A 13,309-nucleotide genomic window follows, 5' to 3' on the forward strand; every position below is an offset into this window, starting at 1 on the left:
TTAAGATCTCACTCAGTTCCTTCCAAATTTCAACAGTGTCAGCAATAAAACAGCTACTTCCCTGCATTTTCTTCAAGGCTACGGAAATAGGCTTCAGAGTACTCAGCACGTGTTCAACATTTCTCTGAAGCCCAGTGTTGAGAACTTTGGCTGTGACAGTGCCATCCGTTTTTTCACGATTTTGTTCACAAACTGTCATCAGATTGGGCCAGTTCTTGAGATAGTGCTCAAAACAGTCCACTACCGCAGTGGTTCTCAAACTAGGGCCGCTGCTTGTTCAGGGAAAGCCCCTGGTGGGTGGGGCCGGTTTGTTTACCTGCCGTGTCTGCAGGTTCAGCTGATTACAGCTCCCAGTGGCTGCGGTTTGCTGCTCCAGGCCAATGGGAGCTGCAGGAAGCGGCACGGGCCGAGGGACATATGTCCAATTAGGGTGACATAACTAACCGCAGGGCTATGCTGGCGCTGCGTCACTCTAACTGCGTCGCAAAAAGCTCTGAGCCGCTCGTCGAGGCGGTTTTATTATGTCGGCGTAGCAGGGGAGTTACATCTGTGGGAGGAGCATTTCGGTGCGGTCACCTCCATTGTTTTATCGACACAAGCTGACTTTTGTTGACAAAACTGTGTTGTGTAGACAAGGCCAAAGTTTTTTTTAATAGAGCTTTCAGACTCAAACTCCCAAAACAACATGAAGTTTCCACTCACGACATTAATGGCAAGGAAGAGTAAAAACCTTAAATAGAATCGGCAGTGGAGCAGGAAGCTTCCATTTTGAGTCTTGTGGATAAGTATACAGCAAACACTGCGCCCATTTGAACATACGACACACAAAACTTGCAGCATTCTTGCGTAATGCATTTATAAAAAACAAAGAATTTTAATTTAAACTTTAAAATGCACATCTTAGAAATAAAGCAGTAACAGGCCGGGACTTACGGGACCTTTGGAAAATCTTCTGATTTGTCATTCTTTCAAATAGATGCTGCATTTGTGTCTTGTTCTGCTTCCTGCAAATATAGCACTTCCTGGGAAGTGTCAGTAAAAAAGCTTGAGAGACACAAAGGTGCCCTTTCCAGTGCCCTCCTAAAAACTGTTTAGAAAACTCATGTTTGTGGTCAGTTATACCACCATGCTTTCAAAAGAGCTCAGCACCAGCATCTCCCATTGTTTTCAGTAGGAGCTGCTGGTTCTTCTGCACTTGAAAACCTGGCCACTTAATTTATGGGGCTAAATGGGGGCTGAGGCCCTTTGAAAATCTGGACCCTAGTTTGTATTTATATTACAGAGGTTCTCAAATTTTTTCATTGCATGGATCCTGTTTTAAGAGATGCTCTTGGTGGCCACATTCTCTCCAATTGTCAATCACTTACCATCCCTGTGGCAATTGCTGCAATTGCTTACATGGAAAATTAAATTAGGGGAAATAATTATTCGATCTATTTTTAACTTTAGCAGCTGGAAACAAAATAGCCAGCTCTCCCCAAACCATAGCCCTGCAACTCTTGGGGAGCGGAGTGTGTGTGTGTGTATCCAGCTCCTATATACACACCCAGAAGATTAATATATAGCTAATATATTGTAAGAAATCAACGTAGCTTACCTGTATAAACAAATGCTGGAGACCAAATTTAATGTTGGTGCGACTCTTACAGTCAGTGGAGCAGCACCTGTTTTCACTATCACAGATTTTGGACTTGGACATGTAGGGCTGCTGTTGTGTGGATAGCTGTCAAGCAGGTTTCATGCTGGGAAGAGAGTCATGTCCCAGAGCGAACGTTGAAGCTGTGGCCTCACTCTGGATCGCACTGGCTGTGTTGCTACCCAGAGGTTGGATGATGGGCTTCTTGGAGCGGGAATGTGAGTTTACTACAAGTAGATATCATTTGAAAAACAAACCATCAAAAATGCGCGCACACCACTTTTACTGCGCTGCAGTATTGCCTGTTCTTAGGGAACTGCTGTGGTGCACTTAGTTATCACTGCCTGGTGCGTATCAGCTGGGATCTGTTTTAGTGTCAGCTACTGTGCAAGTTGTCTTTCACCCGGCATCTATGTCCAGTATAATTAAAACCCAAAATACATGGAAGAATCAATTTGCACAGGTGGACAGAGCCCTGTCAGCTGGCACAGGAGGAATCCTGACAGGCGACTTTCACTGTTCAGAAGGAGCAGTTCCCCACTGGTGCAGAGGATTTAGTCTATACCATGGGTGGATTTGGAGGGGGCGGGGGGATGGCTGGGAGGGAACAGCCCTGAAAGTTTAAATAAAAAGGCCAACAAAGACCAATGGGATTTGCAGCATGTTCTAAAGCAACCCCAGGAAGGGACTCTCCCATACCCATTCCAGGAGAAAACTCCACCCTTCTCAGTCCTGCCTTAGTGGAATTGAGAGCAGGTCACCTCAGCTGACCTCAACCAAGATAGGGTGAGAGATGATCACTCAAATGTTTAGGGCCTCGATCCCCAGGCTATTTCCTTCTCTTCCCCCCTCACCTTCCTCCCCCAAAACAGTAACCTTGAATCAGTCCTGTTGTATTCCTAGAGCAGCCAAAGGAGTTTGCTGAGGCTTCAGGGGTGGAGTTTTATTGTTAGTGCAACATGTTTTAACAAATGACCCAAATACTTTGAGATTAGGCCTGATGGGAGAATTTACAAAAAGTCTCACAGTCGCTTCTTCTGGAATGAGAGATTGTTCCTCTTGCTGCTGCCAGGTATAAACCAGGAGTGAGCTTGGCTTCTGGCAGGAGTGGCCAACTTGAGCCTGAGAAGGAGCCAAAATTTACCAGTGTACATTGCCAAAGAGCCACAGTAATATGTCTCCCGCTCCCAGCACCTCCCACCCACCGGCAGCCCCGCTGATCAGCGCCTCCCCCCTCCCTGCACCTCCTGATCACCTCCCATGCAGGAGGCTCTGGGGGGAAGGGGTAAGGAGCGAGGGCACGGCAGGCTGAGGGGAGGGCGTGGGAAGGGGTGGAGTGGGGGCAGGGTCTGTGGCACAGCCAGGGGTTGAGCAGTGAGCACACCCCCCCCCCCCAGCACATTGGACATTTGGTGCCTGTAGCTCCATCCCTGGAGTCGGTGCCTATACAAGGTGCCGCATATTAACTTCTGAAGAGCCGCATGCGGCTCCGGAGCCACAGGTTGGCCACCCCTGGCTTATGGCATTGTCAAGTACTGGCTGACTTCATGTTTTCTTCTTTTCTTCCTCTTCTGTCTATCTTTGTTTCTTTGTCCCATGTTACTGTTCCCTCAGAAGGTGCTGTCTGTTAGATGGTTTAGTGGACCCAACAGAGGCGGGGGGGGAGCCAGGTGTTCTAGTATACAGGTTTGGGCAAGTCACTTCACATCAGTATCTTGTTTGTACAGCTCTGTTAGGTGCTAAACTACTGTTGTGATGCTCCATGGGAATTATATATGGTGCATCCTTTCTCCTGGACACTTCATGGCCATGGGGTGGGTGGGAGGACGTGTGTGCACACACAAACGTGTTTTGGTTATGCTCAGTAGTGCAAATCCCTTCTCTGCCTGGATTTCTCAGCTAGTAGTGTACTATGGTATTGCACGTGGCCAGTACCCTGTAAATAATTGAGATCAATCTAATCAGGACCTGTTCAAATAACTTCTTTGCAGATGTCATCCTTTGAAAAGGTGGTCTATTGTAATTGCCCAAAACATTGCACTATCATAGAATATGAGGGTTGGAAGGGACCTCAGGAGGTCATCTAGTCCAACGCCCTACTCAAAGCAGGACCAGTCCCCAGACAGAGTTTTGCCCCTGATGGCCCCCCTCAAAGATTGAACTCACAACCTGGGTTTAGCAGGCCAATGCTCAAACCACTGAGCTATCCCTGCTGTGTTTTGAGCCATTAGTTTAGAACATTGTAGTGGGTTTTTAAGGGTCAGAGGAAGAATAGTTTTGTCTAAATAACAATACTTAGCACTCTCGTATAGTGCTTTTCCCTGCTAGATCTCAAAACACTTTAAAAAGTAAGCACCATATCCTCATCTTATATTGTTATATCAATATAATAAAAACCAGCAGGATCTTATCAAGAGGGATAAGGCAAAGATGCCACATTTATTGTAAATACCATAACAAAACAAAAGACAATGTTTTCCTACTTGTTTCTATTACTAATTATTCCTTATACAAACACACACACACACACACACACACACACACACACACACACACATATATTCATCCACACAATCATTCATTCAGGTTCTGTATAGATGTTATAGTTACCAGCCTAGATGTTGCTCATGCCAAGTTACTGGCCAGGTATCTTGGTCATGAGGATGGAGCTGAGTCTGTGTCAGATGCATCTGATGCTCCTGGAGGCTGGCAGCAGAACCATAGACTCAAAGTCCTCAGTCTTTAGAGTCCAGTTTTATAGGAATTTATTCCTATGTCAGTTCATGAGAGTTGCTTCATTTTGCTGTTGCTAAATCAATCAGCAGATGGCTGGCTCCATGTTATTAGATGTTTTGTTTTTCCTTCCTTTGAGGTGTGGTGGGTGGATTCCAGTTTGCCCTCCGGGGGTCATCTGGTTGATCCCACTTGACACCTTCTTCAGCCGACACTGAATTCTTCAGGCTGGTGACTCCCTAACCATTCATTCATTGTTTAAACTAGGCATGCATTCACATACATTCTCTATCTTAATCACATCTATTTCACTGTCTCTTTACCTTTTGGGGTGTTACCAATTTATGTGAGACTCCCTGTCTTTTAACAAGCAAAGATAAAGTGAGATGAAAACTTACAGAGGGTGGGGGTCTCTATCTATATACTATAACAGCTACTGTTTTGGCTTAAGTATCAGAGGGATAGCCGTGTTAGTCTGGATCTGTAAAAGCAGCAAAGAATCCTGTGGCACCTTATAGACTAACAGACGTTTTGCAGCATGAGCTTTCGTGGGTGAATACCCACTTCTTCAGATGCATCAGATGTATTCACCCACGAAAGCTCATGCTGCAAAACGTCTGTTAGTCTATAAGGTGCCACAGGATTCTTTGCTGTTTTGGCTTACTTAGAGATAATTAATGTTTAACAAGTTTTATACAAAGTATTTCTTTGAGCTTAACAAGTTTTATACCAAGTATCTCTTTGAGCAGGCTTTACACAGACACAGCTGGTGGCTTGCAGGTTAGAAGCTAAATGTTGGGAATCACAAATTTACTTCTAACATAAACCTTAAGTTATAAAGTATTAATTAACAATAAATCAATAAATCATTTCTCATATAAACCATGTTTAATATAAACCTTCTTTAATATCCCTACAATATATTGCCTGGGCAGCTAAATAAGGCACAGTAGCTGTGACACACTGAGTCTATAGCAGAGCGGGGAGTGGAGCCCATGAGTCCTCATTCTACTGTCTAATGCCCTATTTATTGGTAAGGGTTAAAGGTGAATCCATGTAGCAAATACACAGACATGACGGGATTAGACAGGAAATATTTTTCTGTTGGTTCCGCGTCCTTCTGAGAACAGGATGTGGTTGCATCACTTGTTCATCACTTTTCATTTCTCTTCTTCCCCAGGAAGGAAAAAGCTACATGACTTGCTGAAGGGAGAGAAAATGTTATGTTGGGGATGTTGGTCTTTTGGCCAACCTGGGATAGGTAGCAATCTCCAAGCAATCATCCCTGAGCCACAGGTGTATGGATTCATTCACGACCGAAACATCAAGGAGGTGGCTTGTGGAGGAAACCATTCTGTTTTCTTACTGGAGAATGGAGAAGTTTACACCTGTGGCTTGAACACCAAAGGACAGCTAGGCCATCAGAGAGAGGGAAGCAAGCCAGGTACATGGATTTTTTTTTTGGCTACTTCAAACACCAGCTGCAGTGGTGGGGCACGTGTTTGTTTGATTCTTCATGTGAAAACTCTTGTATGAGTTCTTTGTGACTCAACAATGACTGGAGCTGACGGGCATGCTTAGTTGTATAGAATTAGGGTGCTGAATAAGGTGGGTTTGGTCATTGGAATCTATACCTATAGAACGGTGGGGTGAGGAGAGAAATAACCATGATGTATCGAAGCACTGCACAATGGTAGAGGCGTCAATACGGGCATAGACGATCTGGGGCAGAAGTTTCCTACTTTGTGTAAATGTGACTTGCTTTCTCTTAGCGTTGTAGCAAGGGAAGGCTGTTAGTTACAGGGCTCTCCCCTGCCTCTCAGACTTCACTGTGTTCCCCAGAATCAAAGGTCTCATTAGTGTAGGGGTTGACATCCTGCTGGGAGCAACCCTGGGGGCTGCTCCTGCTCCTGTATCAGTGGAAGCTTGGTCATTGCTATTAGTGGGAGTGAGCCTATTTTTAGCACAGCTGCTGATAGCAGGGTTTCTTTAGACAGGTGGGAAACAAGAGGGTGTCTTCTGAGAACCCTGTAGCAGGGTGTCACGGGGTACAGCTTCATCGCCAGACTGGTGCCTCCTCCTGATCGAGTTGGGGATTAGCTCGAGGCCGACGTTCACATCTGTGGTTTGCACACCAGCACTCTGTCTCTGTTCCCGCCTATGGCTCCTCTCAGCTCCCAGAAGTGCAGTGACTTCTTTGCGACTCCAGCTAGGTCATCATCTGTGTTTCACTGTCCAACAGTCCAGCCACTTCCCCAGTGGCGAGTAGTGGGGACCCGGGCCGTCTCCTGTGCTCTTCTGTGCCCTCCGTCAAGGCTGCTCTATTTCCCTGGGCCACTTCCCCATGACCCCAGCACCTTCTTCACCCTCACCTCAGGGCACTCAGCTGCTCAGTCCCAGCAGCCAGCCAGGAGCTCCATCTTGCTTCCCTGGTTCCTGCCAGCAGCTGCTCTGTCCAAGGTGCTTAGTTCTCCCAGCCCTTATTCCCTGGGCTCCATGAGAGAAACTGATCTTACTCTGCCTTGCAGTTCCCTTTTATCTGAGCCTGCTGGGCCCAGATTGGTTGCTCCCTACAACTCTTCCCTGATTGGCTGTGCTTCACACAAGGACTCACCTCCATTGCTCCTTCTGGGGCAGGGCATGATTAACCCCTTCTATGCCTGTGTGGGGTAGGGACCCCATCTGACAGGATTCTCAGAAGAATCTGTGCCACAGTCTGTCCCTGTCCCTCCACCTCTGGAACAAGGTATTCCCCCCCCCAACACACACACACACAAACTTGCCTCCCCATTCTGTGTTAGCCAGCAGAGCCTGTGTGTACAAATTGTGGGTTCTCAACCCCTCCCCTCCCATGTGCCCACAAGGGTGAGTCAATCCCCTTACCTTTATTTTTTTGGAAGGAGTTACAGACCTTCATAAAACTGATCTCTCTAACAGTAACATCCCAGTTTGCTTGGAGCTGCTTTATATCTTTCTCACTCCAGTGTGGTCCAAAGAGCTGGAGTTCTTGGCTGTGATTTTCACTGAAAACAGAATATTAAACGGTTTAAAAAAAGAACAACTCCAAACCAACACTTCCCTCCCAGGCATCCCCAATCCAGGTCAAGGCTATTTCTGCCCTGCGAGGTAGAGGTGTGATTCCCCTGCTCACACGTTCATACTCACGCTAGCTCTGATTGAGGTAGATAAATAGCAGCCTATCCACAGTAGCTCGGGTAGCAGCCACAGAGACATTTGAACTTTTTAGCAGATAACGGTTTAAAGCTCTGACACACTAAAATGGGAAGGCAACAAAAATCTGTGTCACAATATGCTTCAGAACACAAGGACGTATTCAAAAGTTTAAAAAAAAACAAAACCAGGAGAAAAGGATGAAGTTGTGTGTGTGCTGCAGATGGTGTGGCCCAGTTATTAAATGTAAGTATTTATAGGCCTAATAGTTCTAAGTCTGCAACAGTAAACTGTTTATTGAAATGAAAAGTTTTATTTGGGGAGTAGAGGTATATTGGTTTCTTAAACTCAGAGGTGGTGGTGTGTTTTGAGTTCGGTTTTAGTTCTGCAGCAAACCACATTGAATTCCATTCATCAAAGCTTTCATCTACTGAATACTTTCCCCCCCAGTCTTTCCGGCCACCAAAATAAACCCCCATAGTTACCCAGAAAAATTATGAATTGCTTTTTCCACTGATTTTTTTACCTGTTTTTGTTGCCGTAGTAATAAACACGGATACATTCCCAAAAAACAAATTAAATAAAATAAAAACAGAAAACAAAGAGCCACACTCATTTTGTAAAGGGGGAGTGGCCCAAATAAAAAAAAAAAGTTGGCGGGTGACTTGGAAATGGTTGAGTTCCCTTGTCCTATTGCAATTCCTTTGGTCCTACAACTTATTTTTCAATTTGTTATTTATGGAGGATGGGGTTTCAGAAGTGCCTAACTCACTTAGGAGCACAAATCCCACTGACTTTGGGACTTGTGCTCCTCTGTGACTGCAGCATTTTTGAAAATCCCACCGAGAATCAGAGACTAAAATTTAAAAATCACACACTTGTGTGGCTTAGTGCCCACTTGGGTCATTTTTATTCAGCTGGATACAAATATTTCTTCCCACAGATCTTATTGATTAGTTGTGTTGCTGTTGCACATAATGGCACCCTGACCTTGCTTGGGTCTTCTATGCAAAGGTACTATATGGTGACATAATAAGAGACAGACTGTACAGAGTTTTCAGTCTAAATTCACAAAATAGACAAAGGTGGGAGGGAAAACGGAGACACAAAGAGGTCAGGTGATTTGCCCTAGGTCATACCAGTGTCTGCATTCAGAATAGAATCCCGCTGTCCTGAATCCAAGTATGGTGCTCTGTCCGCTAGATCATGCTGCTTCCCATAAAGATTTTGCCAAGGCTGCAGTGTGGGATTGGGAGGATGGGATAGGAAGCCCTTGGATTGATCCCAAGTTCGCCTCTCCAGCATAACCACAGAGCCATTGCTCCTACTGCTGATTATCTCAAATATTTAATTGCTTTTGAAAACGTTACCCAAACCACATGCTTTCTGAGAGCATTTCAGTGTCATTTGTAAGTCATTGTGTCGCTCATGCTATGGTTCAAAGCAGTGCTTTGGGTCGCATCTCTCCAGGGTTTAGTGCTAACTATGTGAAAGGTAGCTGGCGATGCTCAGGAGCACAGTACTCGAAAAGAAAGGAAAGCATCTTCCCGTCTCTGATTCCTAGTTTCTTTATACACATACAAGAGTTTGAATGGTGAGAGTGGTTTTAAAGCTCCTGAAGGCTCCCAGCCTGCTGCTCCATTGGCTGCAGGAGGCCTGCCTGCAAGGTCAGGGCCCAAGTTACTAAGCTTAACTTGTGAGTAGGGGCGATAGGAACTGGGTATTCCGGCTGCCCTCCCACCCCTGGATTTTTATGGCTAGACATCGGAAAGACCTGGCTTATTGTCCTACTCTCTGTTAGCAAACTGTGAATCCATAAATAAGGCTTCGCTTTCATAGAATATCAGGTTGGAAGGGACCTCAGGAGGTCATCATGTCCAACCCCCTGCTCAAAGTGAGGGGAGCTTCGGAATGGGTATACTCGCTGGCGTCCCAAACTGCTGGCAGGAGAGGGATTGTGTCCCCTTCTGATCTTAGCACCTGCATGTGTGTGGTCGGGGGCAGGGTGGAAAGCAGCGGGGGAAGTCGGGTGGCCAGTTGTTGAGCGTTGCTGGAAAGGGCTGCCAGTGCTGTTACTTTACTGCACTCTCCATTGATCTAGGCTTTGGGGCCCAATATGTACCCAAACTCCTGTTAGCTTATTGGCACAACCTGGCTGTGGCTGAAGCAGTGCAAATAGTGTGTGATCCCAGCTATGCCAGTGGGTTTGTGGCTGGCTGGGTTACCCCCAGAAGTGGGTAGGGTCCCCTAGGAGGCTGTTGAACCCAAGCTGGCCAGAGGATAGACACAGATTTGTTGTGTCTCCCGGGCAGCTTTGGCTGGAAGAGCAGCTGCCAAGCCCCACCTGGAATGTGGAAAGGTTTACGTTGCCCTACCACACGGCTTTGCTGTCTCAGAGAACAGGGAGAACGTTCGGCGGTCCTGAGCCTTCTGAAGCCAGTGGGGAAAAACTCGGTGACGTCGGTGGGGTAGGATCAGGCCCCCAACGGTTTGCATCTCTAAGGGGAGATTCCCATTCCCCCTCCTTATCGCCCCGTGGGAGCTTTTTGCAGTTGCTGCATCAAAAGCCTCCAGTAGCGTTTTGGGATCGTGCCATCCTGTCGTCACGTCCAAGATGGTTCCTTCCCCTGGTGACGTCTGCTCTTTAGCGAAATTCTGGGTGGGACTTTCAACAGCGCTGCACATCAGCCTAACTCTGCTCCCATTGAATCAATGGAAGTTTCACCAGCAACTTCAATGCGAGCAGAGTTAGGCCAGCGCTGAGCACTTCTGAATGTCCCACTTTCTGTCCCTTTCCTAATTCCAGCTGACTAGTGTGTTCTCCTGCCCCACATCTGTGCATCCATCAATCAGATGGTCACTTTATAACGCCCCCTTCTGTCAATGTCCTTAAACATCAGACGGTAGGGTGTCTGTGTGTTCAGGTAGCTCCTCCTGGATGAGTGTCCCGCACTCTCAGAGAGCAGCTCTGGAGATGCAATAGGGCTCAGAAAGTGGTTAGTTAAGAGGTGGGGTGTATCGTCACCTCAGGCAGGCACGTGGCTGTAATACAAAAATCATACAGGAACAGCAGGTAAAATCCCAATCTGACAGGCTGGACTCTGGTCCTCCCTCCAGTCTGGGGTATCAGACCCGCTGGGGCTAGGCTGTCAGAGTAGAACTTGTAGAGATTTCTGCTTTTCTGCTAACTCCCTTCTCCCTGATTCGACCACTTGTGCAGAATAGGCAGAGCAGAGCAGTTAGAAGTGGAAGAGCCCCATTGAAAGGACCCTCTGCAAAGACAGGGTATATTTCCTCCCCTGTGTGCTCTTCTCTTCCGTCCCCCGTCCTCCCCGCCCCGAGAGTTACCAGTTTAATGTCTGACACATCTCCAACTTCACATGATGACTTTTTATTGGAGTAGATGTAAATGTGCTCCCCAAGACTTCATTTGTACATTTCGACTGAGTCACCCATGGGTGTAGAAGCTCTCTCTCCTTTGGCCTGGGTTCCTTAGAGTCCAGTCTCACCTTGGCTGCCCAGCGTGATCCACAGCTCGTGCGGCTGCCGAAAGGGGCATGTCGCTTCAACAGCAGTTGCTTTTGCCTGGAAGTGTCAGAACAGGTTGAGGGGCACTAGGCAAGGGTTCTTGCTGGGTGTATGGTGTTGGCCCCATGGGGCTACGACCCCAAATGGATCTTCAATGGCTCCCAGTGGAGCAGATTACTGAAAGGTCCCCAGTAATTAACTTGCATAGACTGCAGTTCATTCGCGAAGGAATTACACAAGCGGTAAAGGGTTACATTAAGCACATAACTCCTATGTTAGACATTAAAGAACTATACAGTAAGAGCGATACATTCCTCTTAGCGAGCCTCTCTTTCACAACCATACACAAACAGGCCTGTGCTAGCCTCACACAGTTCCTGCTTGGCAAACAGAGAAGGTGGTTACCAACTTCTATGGACGATTTCTTCTCTCCAGGTCCGGTCTCCTCAGCTCTCTGGTCTGTCTCGGATTTTCCTCTGGCTCACAGTCCTACTCGAGCCCACGGAGCAGAGTTTGGGCTACTCTGTCTAGCAGCTTTGCTTCTTTAAGTGTCAATTAAGAAATTCCCCATCACTAATTTAATTTGCTTGATTTTTATACTCTTTTTCCTCAAAGGAGTCACATGTCTTAAAAGCATCCCCAGTGGGGGTGTGGCTACTAATTTTTACCTAATTAATACTTTAGGAGGAGACTGCAAAGTGGTGCCAACTGAACATTAACCCACATTCACTCCCTTATCAATCCTTCACTTCAGCCCCCTGTGTGATGGCCTTCAACAGGGTCGAGATGCCCCGGTCAGCCCATGCTCCACTCAGGATGTTCTGCACATGTTGTTTGCTTTCAAGTGGACATATTTGCTGACCCAAAGATCAGTACTGATCATACCCGCAGCATGGAGCCAGTCAGTTTCACCTCTGCTATCTGCCTGATGCTAAGAGAGAGATTTTGGTCCCTGAATCCTCTTTCGTTCGTTCAGTACGGCCACACCATTTGGGCACCATCCCAACATATGGTATGCTGTGTTATTATTCGTGCCGCACCAGACGTGTGCTAAGCCATTTAAAAGACACAGGCTCTGATTATTCAGGTTTTTTTCCTTGTACCTGGAGGTATGGTACCAGCAGCTCCATTTGGCGTTGTGGATCCTTGGTCCTCACGTCGTATAAGGATCCACTATTTCAAATGGGCCAGGTCCCAGGAAGCCTATAATGTTAAGATGTGGGGTGGGGTAGGATGGAGAAGGAAGCTTGCACCTTTCCTCTAGCAACAGGAAGCAAAGAAAACCGTGCTTCCCTTACCCCACCATTGCCTGTAGAGCTGCAGATCGACAAGGCATCAGTGCGTCAGTTTGCATTGTGTAGGCTATCGACGCAGCCTGGGGGCTTGACATGTAATTAAGCTGATATGTAAAAAAAAGATTCTGGAGAGTTGTAGGAATATCCACAGAATGATCCATATCCCCTGGATTTCTCTGTCCCTGATGGCCTGTACTCTGCAAATTGAACTGCACTCATTCTAAACTCCAGTACACGGTTAGCTGTGTCCGGAAATCTCAGTGCTCGCACCAGAACCCTGCTAACAGATGTGTATCTTGAATGGAAAGGCTGTGCGGATGCTTGGTCCCCGCTTAACCTCTTGCAGCTGGATGAGGAGTTAGCTGTGCCAGGGCTGCTTCATTTAGACTGTGGGAGGAGCGTGAACGGGAGTCGTTGCACTCCCTGGAAGCAGCCCCGGGAGGGAGCAGGTCCCAGATGGAAAGCGGTGCCTGGGGGAAGGCGGGGGTGGTGACTGTACGGACTGGGTGAGCATGGGGTAAGTTGGAGAGCCACTTGGCAGGATGGCAGCAGTGGCACAATTGGGAGGGTGGTTGGTTTGCAGCTGTGCTCCCCTCTCCCCCGTCAGTTTCCTTTCTTGTTTGCAGAAAGACAAACCTGAAACAGGAAAGAGAGGGAAAAAAGGCAGTTTAAGCACCAGTGACCTGCTGGGCTTGGTGCTCCCGCCCATGCAGCCTGAGTGAAGAGGCTTTTCAGGAGGGAGCTAAAGGGAATGTGGAAGATTCTTCCCCCTGCCGACACGGGAAATGTCAGCACAGCTCAGAGCTGCAGGAGTGCACTTCCTTAGGCCTGTGGCAGATCTGCTCTCCTGGTTTGTATCTGCCCTGCCTCCAAGCCCTCTGGTGTCTCCTCTGCACTGCAAAATAGAACTCCACAGTGCATAGGGAATAACGCACGGTCCCCCTGT

At 47.3% G+C, this 13,309-nt stretch overlaps 1 protein-coding gene across 2 annotated transcripts in view; it reads left to right on the forward strand.

The window, feature by feature from the left end:
• The window catches only part of HERC3 (HECT and RLD domain containing E3 ubiquitin protein ligase 3), a 100,244-nt gene that overhangs the window by 15,050 nt on the left and 71,885 nt on the right, over positions 1-13,309 (forward strand). For both annotated transcript variants that reach the window (XM_045019364.1, XM_045019365.1), the window contains exon 2: positions 5,550-5,813. In XM_045019364.1, the coding sequence (XP_044875299.1) occupies positions 5,588-5,813 (226 nt within the window). In that variant the 5' untranslated portion in view covers positions 5,550-5,587. The remainder of the gene's footprint in view (positions 1-5,549; positions 5,814-13,309) is intronic.

The sequence above is a fragment of the Mauremys mutica genome, chromosome 5 (assembly GCF_020497125.1).
Source record: "Mauremys mutica isolate MM-2020 ecotype Southern chromosome 5, ASM2049712v1, whole genome shotgun sequence".
NCBI lineage: Eukaryota > Metazoa > Chordata > Testudines > Geoemydidae > Mauremys > Mauremys mutica.